Below are 13,786 nucleotides of genomic sequence, written 5' to 3' on the forward strand. Positions count from 1 at the left end.
CAGCGACCCCATTACCTCGGGGGCCGCTGGTAGTAACGATGCTTTGTTATCACATGAGGGGCTTGCAAAAGAGACTGCCAAGATCTTCTCTGTCTTCTTTCTTTCTCACCCCATCAATGGTCTGTTTATAAGTGTTTCTCACGACGTTCATCCTTCATTAATGGGGGGGATTCATTTTGTCACCATCAGGCAGGTATATTCTGAGTGCCCACCTGTAGTAGGCCCAGGCCAGGTACTGGGACACGAGGGTGTGTAGGGGCAGGTGACTGCCCTCAGGTGCCCCCTCAGAAAGGCCCACTCAGTAAGCGTGAAAGTCTCAGAGAGCAGCAACGTGGCATCTGAAACTGGGCCCTTTGGGAACCCTAGGGGACAGACTCCGAGGACAGACAAGGATGACAGCACCTTCCTGACACGGTGAGTCATGTGGTCACCTGTTAGAGTGAGACATCTGCCCTGAACAGGGAAACCATGTGTGAGCCCCATGGTCCTGAGATGGCACCTGAGACATCTGAACACCCTGCCACTCCTTACCGCAGCCCTCCTCTGCTCTCTCCCCCAGTGCTCAGGACCCAGAATTGGTGGAAAAGTCAAACGGCTTGGTTCTGTGATGAAGAGGAGCATAAGTGGTGGTTACAGAGCCCAGGCTTGGGGCTGGACTGCCTGGGTTCAAATCCCAGTTCCACCCCTGATTAGCCATGTGACCTGGGGGTGTTACTTAACTTCTTCATACGATTGTTTCCTTGTCTGTACATCGGGGAAGATGATAATGACAGTCCCTACCGCCTACAACCATAGGGCTGCTGTCAAGATTAAATGTGTTGCTATTTAAGTGCGTGGAACCACATTTAGCACTTAGCAAGAACCGAATGTTAAATGTAACAATTCAAGTTTAAATTTGGAAGCTCAGCTAGGCAGTTAGCATCCCTATTTGAGACAACTGGCCTCAAAAATATTTTACCAAGGCCAGAGGCCCTTGAAACTCGGTTGGAACAAGGGCCTGGAGAGGTGTGCGGGGAGCCCCCGGCGGGCTGTGCTGCTCGCGCGCCAACGGCAGCCCGCGTTTCCAGCTTGTTAGCGCTAATATTCCCCCTGCCCTTGGAGGATATCCATCCAGCGCGCGCTCATGTAGAAACGCCACTTTGTGAACCTTTCATCAAGTGTTATAAAGAAGATGTCAGCCTGATGCAGACACATCTGGAGGCGGCAGGGGAGACTCCTTTTCAAACCTGTCAAACAGCAGCTCCGGCAGCATCCTGAGCGCAGGAGCGGAGGGGAGGCGATGGAAGAGGAAGTCGGGCAGGACCGCAGGGCACCCGGCAAGAGCAGAGAGCCGGAGGTGTCCTTCCCAGACCCGCCTGCCTGCGGGCAGCGGGGATGAGAGCTCGGCGCAGAAGGGACCTAGAGATTACGCTCAGGGCCAGCGAGCAGACACTGTCTGCAACCCTTGAACGCAAGCTCTCGGCTGGGAGGGCTGGGAGTGTCGGAACCGCGGGGAGAGCCCTTGGGGAACTCGGCTCACTCGGAGAGGGGTTCGTTAATTGTTGCTGCTGCTACACAGTCGTAGATTCAAAGTCTAGGAACTGATGGTGATCAAGGGGGAGGAAGTTTGACTTTTCTTCATTAATTGGGCTCTTGAGCTTCCCCGTGGCTCTGCTCTCCTCTCACTCCCTCTTCCTTTCTCTGGCTCCTCCGCCCCCGTTCATCGCAGCAGCGTTGCGCACGCTCAGAGCCCGCAGCTGGCTGGGGCAGCCTGGGGGAGGGAGTGCTGTCGGGTGGACAGCGCCCAGAGGCGTCACCAAGAAGTCTAAGCTCATGTGTCTGCTGTGGCTCCAACCGTGTGATCTCCAGCGCGCCACTGAACTGTCGGTCTTTCAGATGTTGAAAGGACAGCAGAGAGGAAGGAGGGCTGGCTGAAGGATCGCTCAGGTGTCCTCAGGGGTGGTAACTCCTAGAGGGAAGGGCGAGCTTGCACTTCTGCATCAGGGCCTTGAGGTGAAGGGGGTGGCTGGGGAGCCAGACAGCCCTCAGCTTAATTCCAGCTCTACTGCTTCCTAGCAAGTTAACTTCTCTGGGCCTCAGCTTCATCCGTTGTAAAATGAGAATAAAACATGGGGTTGTTATGTTACATAAGCATACCGCAGGTCGTTGGCATCCTCATCTTCATCAGAATGATGATGAACCCAGAGGTCAAGAAAGCCTGCTAGAATTTGAATCTTGGCTTGGGTACAGCACGGGGTTTGCTAAGTCATTAAACCCCTAAAACTCAATTATCTCATCTGGTGCTGGGATGACAAATTATTAAATGTGACTTTAGGAACCAAATAAGACCATCTCCATAAAGCTCACAGCACAGTTCCTCCAGACTGTTAGCTCTTTAAGGAGAGAGCTGTAGTCTTTTCCTGAATGTATGAACTGCTTCCTTTGGTGAGTAGGTAGGGGTTTGGTGGGGCCAAGAGCTACATGTAGCTTGTTAGCAAGAGCAACGTATATGAGGAAGGACTGTCTGGGCAGGAATGACATTCCTAGTCCTGCCGCCAGGCCCCTTGGCCCCGGGTTACACATCAGTGACCCGCGGGTAATGACTGACTAGCTGCAGAGTCAGGGACTTTCAGAGAAAAGCCTTTCGCTTTCCCAGCTCGGAGCAGGACAGGCCCCTCCTCGCTGCAGAAAAATGCTGTCAGCTCCGCCCCCACCCCCAGCCCTCCCCCAGCACAGTCCTTCCAGCTTCCCAGTAACAAGCCCCAGCCTGGGCTCCTCTGGGGCAAGACACAGCTTCAGGCCTGGGGATATTTGTGCAGGGAGGGGGTGGAAGTAGTTTCAGAAGTTTGATTCATTACAGCAGCAATCTTGGTCAAACAGGTTCCAGCAACTTCTCGGAGGCCTCTTTGTTCCATTGTTCCAGTGAGCCAGTCAGGCCTCCCCACAGTCCTGGGAGGGGGCTGGGGGGGGGGAGGAAGCCCCCTGGAGTCTGGGCAGCAGGCTGCTGCTGCTGGCGATTTCGGCTCTCTTCACACCACACCAGGGATCTGATGCTATTTGATTATAGCTTGTAAACCTTGGGCAACTGGCTTCCTTTGCTGTTTTCTTCTCCAGGGGCAGAGGGGTGGTCAGAATCTGTGGAAAGAAGCTGGAACCATACTGGGTTTTTGGTTTTTGCTTTTTGTTTTGGGACACAGACTAGATATTCTTGAAGTTTTTCCAAATCTGCAAGTCAGTGATGGGAAAACTGGGACTTCAATGGATAGTCAAAAGATTTAATACAAAAAGGGGGAAGATGATTTAGAGCATAATTTTGTTTTGGATACAATGGAATATTATTTGGCCCTGAAAATGAATGAATTACTGATATATACCACATACAGATGAATATTGAAAACCTTAGCGGGGAGGGTAAAGATCAGTGGTAGAGCATGTTCTTGGCGTGCGTCAGGTCCTGGGTTCAATCCCCAGTACCTCGTCAAGGGAAAGGGAAAAAATGGGGGGCAGGGAGGGTATAACTCAGTAGTAGAGTGTGTGCCTACTATGCATGAGGTCCTGGGTTCAATCCCCAGTACCTCAATTAAAATAAATAAATAAACTGAATCACTGCCCCCCCAAAGAAAAAATTACCCAAAAAAGACAACATTATGTTGAGTGAAAGATGCCAAGCACAAAATGCCACATATTACATGATTTCATTTATATGGAAGATCCAAAATAGTCAAATCCATAGAGACAGAAAGTACATTAGTGGTTTCCAGGGGGTAGGGGAATGGAGAATGGGAGTGCCTGCTTATGGGTGCGGGATTTCCTACTGAGGGGATGGAAAGGTTCTGGAATTAGATAGTGGTGATATTTGTGCAGCTTTGTGAATATATTAAAAACCACTGAACTGCACACTTAAAAAAAGGTGAATATTATGGTATGCGGATTATATCTCAATTTTAAAAATTGCATAAAACCCACATTTGGGTTTCAGTCTGTAAGTAACTGTGGAGGCTGATAGTGTGTTACCCAAAAACAAAAACAAAAACAAACAACTAGTCAGACAGTGAAGAGCTGGGCTCAGCCTTGGCCAGTCATCTGCCTGTCTAATCATCTGCCTGTGAGCATTTATGGAGCACCTACTATGTGTCAAGTCATGTGGAGGAACCAGTTATATATTGAAGAATGAGACAATCAGTTCTTCCTTCATGGACTACCACTAACTCATCATGCCATCTCGGGCACTTTGTGGAGCTTCTCTGACCCTCTGTTTCCTCATCTGTCCCTATAAATTTATAAGAGGCAGAGGCCCTAAGCAAATACCAGACAATTGTATCTTACCTGGAGCAGTAGTTCCCAAACCTCATGGTGCATCAGCACTTGTCTCAGAGTCCCGTGAACTGACAGGTGTCTGAAGGTCCTGTTTCAGTCTGCCCGAGGCGGCTTTGGCCAGGTTGGGAGCCCCTGCCCAGGCACCTCTTAGCCCAAAGCCTGGCTGCTTAGCCATCCTAATGGAAGTTCTCTGCCTTCTCTGGTCACCCTTTGGATTGTCCCAGGACTTCCAAAACACACTTCAGAATTGCCACCTCCACTTCCCTTTGGGGACCCTTTCTCACAGCACACTGCTGAAGGGACCTGGCACATTACCACTTGCAAAATTAATTCTTCCTGAGCTTCACTCTCCACTGGTATTAAAAAGAGTGAAACCAGGAAGAAGTTGTCCAAGTTCCAAAATAAAACAAAGTGACACCTCCATTTATAGGGTCATTTTGCACTTTCGAAATAAACTGCTTGTTTCCCCCAGTTCTCATTATTTGAAGGAATATTTTCTATGAAGTTTCCTAAGCGCAGACAGTATTTTGCAGACTAAAGGGTACATTATTGTTATTTTAAGGTAGGATTGTGATTCATATGGGCTAGATCCCAAAATTGGTAAATGAACTTTAAGTGTGGACAGACGGTTACACACACATACATACACACATCCTATAAAGTTAGGATGTTTGATATCCTCAGTACTCGGTGTTTTTTTCCTAGTTGGACAGCTAGGCAGAATGAGGTTCACGTTCTCTTAGCTGGGCGCACGATTGAAATTGGAGTCATATCCGACATGCGACCACCAGGGGGCGCCCTATATCTGGCGGTTGCAGAAGAAGGAAAGTGGAGGAAAAGAGGGTGGGGGCTCACAAAAGTGAGAAGTCAGTTTTCATTAAAGGTGCACAGGGTAAGACTAGGGGTTTCCTACCTGGGTCACTCCTCTCTGCAAAGGCCACAATATGGATCCCGTTCAAGTCATCTTCCTGGGGGAGAAAAGAATCAGAGTTTACTCTCCCTGGTGGAGAGGGTGGAGAGATACAAAGGGACATCAGGGACAGACTCAGGCTGGAATGGAAATGGGAGGCAGCCGGACTTGGGGGGCTGGGGGGGTGAGGGGGAGGGGAGGGGGAGCCGTGGACACAGGCGCACAGGAGGGCCCAGCAGGCTGCACGTTCAGGAAGGGAACACTGACGAGCAGCTGGGAGGAATGTGTGGAGTTTGGGAAATGGGTTTGCAAGACCGGAAATCACCAACTACACACAGACATTAGCACTAAAGGGGCCTCACTCGCGTGGTCTGGCGGGTCCCGGAGAGCAGCAGTGAAAGGCAAAATAAGGAAGAATCTGAGTATGGCTCATCAGGAGCCCCGAGGGCAACAAACATTCTGAACGCGGCAAAGTCATTGTGGATGTCAGTCTGTGTTCCCAGACTTCAGCACCGGCAAATATCATCAGCGATATACCAGATTATGGAACCTTCTGAATGCTACTGACAGATCCTGAAACTATCCCCAAACAAGCAGCAGACAGGACTCGATGAGGTATATTAGGAGGTGGGTCTGTTTCGTTCACACAAGAATCATATACAAGTGTAGTGCTTCTTTATTAAGACATCTCTCTTTTTTAAATTTTTTATTATTTTATTAACTAGGTTGGTTTGTTTATTTTTTCCGTGGAGGTACTGGGGATTGAACCCAGGACCTTGTGCATGCTAAGCACGCACTCTACCACTGAGCTATATCCCCGCCCCCACCCCCCATTAAGACATCTCTTATTGAAGAAATGGAACCCATGTGGTCAGTGTGCCCTCCAGGTTATCCACTTGGGGTCTGGAACCAGAGTTCGCCAAAACTGGATAGGTCTGGAGAGACAGAGGCTGCAGGAAGAGTCTGGAATTTGGAGTTAGGGAAGGTTGAGGGTGTGATGGAAAAAGTGTGTGTTAATGTGGGAGGCTGGGATGAGGCAAAGAATCTAGAGAGAGCATTTCAAATCCAAGGGCAAGCAAGTGGCAGTCCATGTTTCTATGTCCTGGAGAGAAAGGACCATTTATATGCCTCGTGTCTCCTCTGCATCAATTATTTCTGCCGAAGGAGAAGCAGGAGCTTGGAGGGGCCTTTATTCTGAGAAATGTGATCCTCAGGAGACTTGGAGAGGAAGATGTGTGAGAAGGAGGCACCGGGGACAAATCCAAGCGCATATGATTATCACTGACAGCGACAGAGGGATTCACTGGGCGTCCTGAATGTCATATCAGAATCATCCCATGGAAAAAAAAACTCCAGGCATCTCAACCCTCCCATGATCTCCGTTTCCATTTCAATTGATTTTAATGCTGGTGCAATCCTATCTAAATGCTAATTTTTTTCCTTTGAGTTTGAAATGGACAAAAACCTCCAAATATTCTAGGAGAGATTAAATGGAAAATATTATTATTAAAAACAAGAGAGTGGGCACTGCCTTGGTCAGACTCTCTGGGGAATTGAATTTTACTAGATGTGTATCTGTGTGTGCGCATGAGGGCAGGTTTATTACACAAATCTGACAGCGACCAGAAGGGGAGGCTGAGGTTTCACTGTTTTACATTTGCTATTATCGCCAGACAGAATATCCTCATCAGTTCTCATTAGGCTGCCCTGTGTCTCTGTCTCCTGCCATCAGTTGGAAGGGAGCCGTGTTAACTCTGTGGAGCAGGCTTCATTTCTGTATGCCCTTCTAGAACGTATTTGGAAATTGGTTTTAGAATTAAGAATCCATATTCGTTTGCCGGGAGGCTGCTCATAATATGGCTGTCACTCCCCAGGCCTGAGCTGGTCCCTGGATGGAGAGAGAGACCTTAACCAAGAGAAAGAGCCTCTCTCTTTGTGGGTCTCAAAGATTCAGCACACAAACCTTCACTGAACACCTGCAAAGAGGCAGGCGCTGCTCAGTGCCAGCTGTTTTCGGCAATAAACTCACAGAGCAAGACTCCAAGGGCAAGCTGGTAAGTCAGGGTTACTGCGTGAGAATCCAGTGTGCCCAGGTGAGGAAGAGCCCAGCTGACCATCCATGGGACTGAGAACACCCCAGGGGCTTTCTCTGAGCCCCACAGTCTTTGCTGCCCAGATCACCCATTTAGTCATGAGATCACATTGCCTTGATAATAACCTTTTAAATTGTCCAAACTTTCTCTTCTCAACCAGATGGCATGCAAGCTCTCTGAGGGAAGGGGTTCTGGCTTAAAATAGTAATGATGATTAAAATGGTGACAAAAATATCTGCAATGTGCCATCCTATGTATCAGTACTTTGTAAATGCATTATCTCTAAGCTGAAATCAAAGTCTTACTCCTATTTAATGCTTAAAGAATTGAGTGACTTACCTAAAGCCATGGAGATGGTATGAGACATAACAGGGATTCAAGCCAGGTCTGTCTGGTCCCAAAGCACATGCTCTTTCTTTCTCACTGAAGGGGTCCGGAGAAAACCACTATGGCATAAAAACTATTTTGGCTGAAGGCATTTGAATCCCTGAAATGCTTTTATCTGCGTATAAGCAGAGCCTCTCAAAAGAACTCAATTGTCATAACTCTAATCCTCTCTTCTTGGACAGACGTTATCACAAAACTATCATATATGCCGTCTGTTCTCCTAAGGGCTCATTTATCTTTCTAAAAAGTCATTTGTTCTCCCAGAAGCACTCCTCTGCCCCCACCCCCACTACCTCATTAATATCGTATATAAGCCCTTCCTTGAGTCACATTTCTTTGTGAACGCCCATGCATAAATAGCTAATTAAAGCTGGTTTTTTTCCCCCTCTTACCAATCTGTCTTTTGCCAGTTTAATTTGCAGGCCCTAAGACATGAACCTAAGAGGGTAGAGGAAAAATTTTCCTCCCTGACATCACCAGCAACAGCAGCATGGGCTTCATAATGCAGGCTTTGCAGAAAATTGTCAGGGGCTCTTACTTAAGTTGAAAGAGGCCAAGAAAGGGCTTTTGTACAGTATCTGAACACCAGCTCCCACAGAGATGTGGAAATTTAGGAGTTACTTTGGTGACTATCTTACTCTGGATTCCCTAGCATTTTGTATGTCCCTCTGTCATGGCAGCGAGCATGGTGGGCTGGTGGTGTATTATTGAGACTGTTTCATCTACTCAGCTCTGAATTCCTAACGACAGGACAGCAATGTTTATTTTTATAACCTCTGTGCTCACCACAACATAATAGGTTTTTCTTAATGCCTATTGACTTTAAAAAAAGTGTACAGTGATAAAAATCTTACATACTGCTCGAAGAACATCTGAAAATATTAGAGATATCAAGGAGAAACTAAATGTCAATTCCCCACCGATCAGGTATATTACCATTGTTCATACTTAACTCTATTTCCTTCTGGTCTCTATTGAATGTTTGCTCTCATGTTGAATAAAGAGACGCAAAGAAAAATAAAAAGCAAAACTGGCAGACTCCCTAATTAACGGAGTGATGTAGGGGCTCACTGGGAGATCCCTGGCCACCCCCTGCTAACTACTTTCCTATTGCAACCAAGGGAGGATTCTTTCAGAAAGAATTGCTGACTCTCATTTCTGGGGGCTTTTGCCGAGGACTCTGGCTGACTACTTGCTAGGGTGGAGAGCTGGTGGGAAGATGGAGTCTGGAAGAGGAAGAACAGGTCAATGTTGGGCCTGGACCGCCCTGATATGCTTTGAATAGTCTAAATAAATAAATAAGTAATCAATAGCTATTTGATTTACACACATCAAATATTATTAGATACGTTTTTTTAAAGGAATAATATATTATGTATTGTCTATGATTTGCTGCTTTAAAAACCCATACAACTGGGGAGAGACGCAGGTTAAGAGTTGCTCTGGCCCTACCTAGCTTTCCTCTGTTATTTCATATTTTGCAAAGTCTAAGGGAGTAGGTGTTGAAGATTAAGACTTTTAAGTTCGTGAACTGGTTACTTTCCTGATATGTGTGGGTTAAGTTGCTGTGGCCAAGTAACCCTTGGAGATGCTGCTTGGGAGCAGTGCCCTCTGAGGTGGGCACACGTGGATGAGGGGGTAGGCAGAGTGGTTCCTGGAGAGCCTTCTGACAGGCTGATTTCTGCTTCTCTCTTTTTGGGATGCGAAGATGACCCCAGGGGGGCCTGTCCTGCCCTCCCTCCCTAGTTGGAGACTGGGACGAGGGGCTGGCTAGGTCTGACTAGGTCTCCTGGGGAAGTCACGTGGGTCTTCCATGATGAAGATTTGGAAAGGAGGAAACCAGTCTAATTGCCCTTTTCTCCACCTACTTAAATTCAATACACAGCCCTTGCAAAAGCTGTGATTCTACATTAAGTGAAAAGAAGGCCAAGAATGGGTTCCCATAAGGCCAGAGAGTGAACTTTCTTTCTGAACATCTGTCTCCAAAATGGGGGAGGGAACATTTCTGCAGGGCAGTGTGGGGTGTTAGGGGTGTCAGGTATCGGAAGGAGGGGGCAGGGGTGTCCCGCTACGATGTGGTGGTTTTCTGTGTCAGGGAGGAAAGGCCTTAGAGAAGGGTTCTGCAGTTTTGCAGTCTCTCCCTTCCAGGAGCCTTGATAATTGAGACGTCTTACTTAGGGATGAACAAAATAAAAAGGAGAAGTCAAGATAAAGGCACAGCAGAACAGAACAGCAATAATCACTCTCAACCTGATGTCATGAAAGACAAAGAAATACCAACAACCCCTTCCAGATTGAAGGCAACTAAAGAAACCTAGCAACCAAACACAAGCATGTGACCCAGGGTTGGATCCCAGACCAGGAAAAAAAACAAATGTTTTCTCTCGCTATAAAGGATACCAGTGACAACCGGTCACTTTGAATAAGGTCCACGGATGCGAGCACAGAATTGTATTAGTGTTACTTGCCTGATTTTGATAAGTGTCCTGTGATTATGTAAGAGAAAGTTCTTGTTTTTAGAAAACTTCTGAAGTATTTAGGAGCAAAAGGGAATTGGGTCTGCTCCTTACTCTCAAATAGGTCATGAAAAGAAAAAAAATCTGTATCTATGTATCTGTCAAGAGAGCATGATAAAGCTAAGGTGGTAAAATGTTAACATTTGAGGAATCTGGGTAAAGAGATCACGGAAATCTTCGCATTATTTTTTAATAAGTCTGAAATTATTTCAAGTGAAAAGTAAAAATATTTTAAAAAGGAATAAAAATATTTTAAAACATCATTATACCCTTTTTGCTATTTTGAAATCTAATAGCAATACCTCCTAGAAGTTAAGTTTTTGAAAGGTTTAAATGTGAGGAACATATGTTTCTATTGTGCTGAGTCGTTCTTAAATATTCCACTCCTCTAGACTGGATTATTTGCCTTTTGTGTGAAATGTTTGTTCTACCTTCAGACCTCCACAGAAGTTACATGCCAATAAAACAGAAAGTGTCAAGTTACTCCACTGTTTTGTTCATCTGTCACTTTAGACTCTGAACTGGAGAATTAGTAAACATGTGTGTCCAAGTTAATCCCCTTCCCCCCTACCCCCCCCCCCCCACCAAAATATTGCCTTACGGGGACATGGCCCCTCTAAAAGGTATACTGGAGAAAACGTGAGATTTGGCTCCAGATGGTCTAAATTTCAGTCCCAGGATCTAATGCATGTTAGTTATGTACCCTTGAGTAATTAACTTAATCTGTATGATTGTCAGTTTCCCCATGAAGTTAAGTAATACTTGTTCTATATCACTTCCTGAAACTGTTGAGACATCCAAGTAAAAGGATGCATGAAATGCTTTGAAAAATGCTCCACAGACTTTGGTTGCTATTGTTTGCAGAATTTTGTATAAAGCTAGGGAGGGGTGGGGGGTGTATATCCAAGGACGTCTTTATAATACTATTTGACCCGCTGTACGTATTGTCAATGACATAAACCTAGGGGAAAATCTGACTCAGTGCTTTTCAGTGCTTTGAGTAGATACTTAGAAAAACAGCTACCATTCATTGATTGAGCACCTACCATGTTCTGGGTTCTTTGCGCCATGCATTCTTACAAAAAGCCTAATTTTAGATACAGACACTAAAGCTCAGAAAGACCACACGATTTGATGGAGCATGAAGAGCGACTAGGTAGGTGGCGGGTTCTGGACTTGAGCCCAAGTCTATAAACGTATGGTCTGAGCTCCTGCTATGTTATCTTGGGTCTCTAGTGGCCAATGATTGGAAGCCAGTAGTCACTGTAGGAAGTGAACTCAGAGGTACAGAGTAATTTTGCCTACTGGTCACCCCAGAGAGGCTTGAGTTGGATCCCTGGAGAACTGAGTTGTAACTGAGTATGATGTTGTCCACGTTTCAAATTCTCCACCATCCATGCATCCACCCCATCCAAATTAGACTTGAGACTCACAAGGGTATTCCTCTGGGGGAATATACCCATCTCTACAAGGCACAAAGAGTTTGTCACTTTCTTACCCATGTTTCAAACATATCTTCTGGACGCAGGCGACGTAGGGTGGGTCTAGGAACAAAAAAAAAAAGAAGAGTTTCCTTGAGTAGGGATTACCTTGGCAGACACCAAAGCCTCAGCACCGTGAAATGTAAGATGAGATGCTGGTTCCTTTGCAAGAGCATGACGATCTCTACAAACCTGTTTCTCCCCTAAGAGACAGAGCAGATCGACCCTGTCGTGTGGCACACAGCGCTGGGATGAAAGCTCTTCGTCTTTCCATAGACCCATTTGATCCAAGTCTGTTACAAATAATGGGTCAGAGGACACAGACTCAGCTCATCCCCAGGCCAGAAGCCATTCCCCTCCTCGAGACAGGTGCCGCTCCTGAGGACCCAGAGCAGGCCCAGAGGGAGACCTCGGACAGAAAACAGCCCAGGACTCCAACTATTTTGTCACCACAGCCAGCCATCAAAAGCCCTTTGGGATGTTTGGTGGAGCAGGTCAGATCTCTATTTTGCTTGTGGTTTCATTTCTTTTTTAAAAATTACTTTTAATTTTTTATTATTATTATTATTATTATTATTATTATTATTATTATTATTATTATTATCATCATCATCATCATCATCATCATCATCATCATCATCATCATCATTATTTAATGGAGGTACTGGAAATTGAACCCAGGACCTCGCACATGCTAAGCATGTACTCTACCACTGAGCTCCACCTACCCTCCCACCAGGTTTCATTTCTTTTTGAATGTTGGTAAATGGTGTTAGATATATTGATACTTGTTCCTCCAAGTGCTGCTTCCCTGTAGGGCCTGAGGCGGACCAGGTGATGGAATCACAATGCTCCAGGTTCAGTGAATGTCTGTGAGCATGTGGTTGGGGGGTGGGCGGCCCAGGCAGTGAACCCGCCTCCATGTTTGATGTTCTAGGACTGTCCCTCTCTCAAGCTGGGGTCGGCAAACTACAGCTGGTGAGCGGAATCCAGCCAATGGCTCCTGTTTTTATAAATAAACTTCCACTGGGACACAGCCTCACCCGTTTGTTTATACATTGCTTATGATTGCTTGCTCACTGCAATGGCAGAATTGCGCATTTGCAACAGAGACCATCTGGACCACAAAGCCAGAAATATTTATTATCTGGCCCCTTACAGAAAAAGTGTGTTGATCCACACTAGAGTTAGTGGTATCAAATATTCCTCTCCCAGAAGTTCCATGCATAAAATGTTCATTCTTGGCTAAGTTATTTAACTTCCCTGAGCCCAATTCCTGGACCTGTGAAAATTAGCATGGTGATAATTACCGCATACAGTTGAAGACTAGGTAAAATCATACTTTACGAGGCTGTCACTAAATCACTATCATTATCATTGTAGAATTTTATGCACATCTTACTCGATGAGATTTCCTCACTGTGGCGAGGTGGCCTCACCTTGCTTGCAACTGTAGACCCATATTGAGAAGATGCAGTAACATCCCTGCCACTGATCAATGCCTACCAAAGCCACACTCCTGGGTTCAGTTCTTCGGGGGTACTAACTCCAGGTTGTTGCTCTTGGGGGTTGAAATGGCCGGACTGAGAGGCTTTTCTCCATCCCCCAGGCCCTGGGCCAGCCGCCCCACCCCCTGTCCCCTGCATGCCATCGGGGCCACCTTTGGTGCTCCTTCACAAACTCCACGAGCTCCTCTTCTGTGTAAGGCTTGTCAGGGATGGCAATGGGCTCGTCCATAAAGGGCTCGTAGAAGTCAACCTCATTCATCTTCAAGGACAATTTCTTTGCAACCTGTAGCAATTAGAAACAAGACAATAGTTCCCTCGAATGCTAGTCTAGTGGTGGTCCGGCTGCAAGGGTGTGTGTGTTCTCTACAAAAGACATGAGCATGTATGTACTGTTTTAACTTAAATGTTGAAATGACAGGAACTCAGCATCTAAGGTCTGGCTGGACTGATCTCCTTTTGTGATCAAAGGACAAAGAGAAAAACCTGGCAAATGAGGTCCAATCAGGGGCAGAGAGCAGTTAGAATGGAAGGTGGGAAATCGGATTCCACGATCGCCATCACTCCACTGTATTTGCCAGGGCTGGGGGAGGAAACC

General features: G+C 46.4%; 1 protein-coding gene across 1 annotated transcript in view; it reads right to left on the reverse strand.

Annotated features, from left to right (window-relative positions):
* Window positions 1-13,786, reverse strand: part of CASQ2 (calsequestrin 2) — a 57,248-nt gene that overhangs the window by 6,668 nt on the left and 36,794 nt on the right. Inside the window, exons 6-8 of the mRNA XM_010980703.3 lie at window positions 13,344-13,474; window positions 11,701-11,746; window positions 5,210-5,264 (exon numbers count right to left, since the gene is read on the reverse strand). Of these exons, the coding sequence (XP_010979005.1) occupies window positions 5,210-5,264; window positions 11,701-11,746; window positions 13,344-13,474 (232 nt within the window). The remainder of the gene's footprint in view (window positions 1-5,209; window positions 5,265-11,700; window positions 11,747-13,343; window positions 13,475-13,786) is intronic.

Source organism: Camelus dromedarius, chromosome 9 (genome assembly GCF_036321535.1).
Source record: "Camelus dromedarius isolate mCamDro1 chromosome 9, mCamDro1.pat, whole genome shotgun sequence".
Taxonomy (NCBI): domain Eukaryota; kingdom Metazoa; phylum Chordata; class Mammalia; order Artiodactyla; family Camelidae; genus Camelus; species Camelus dromedarius.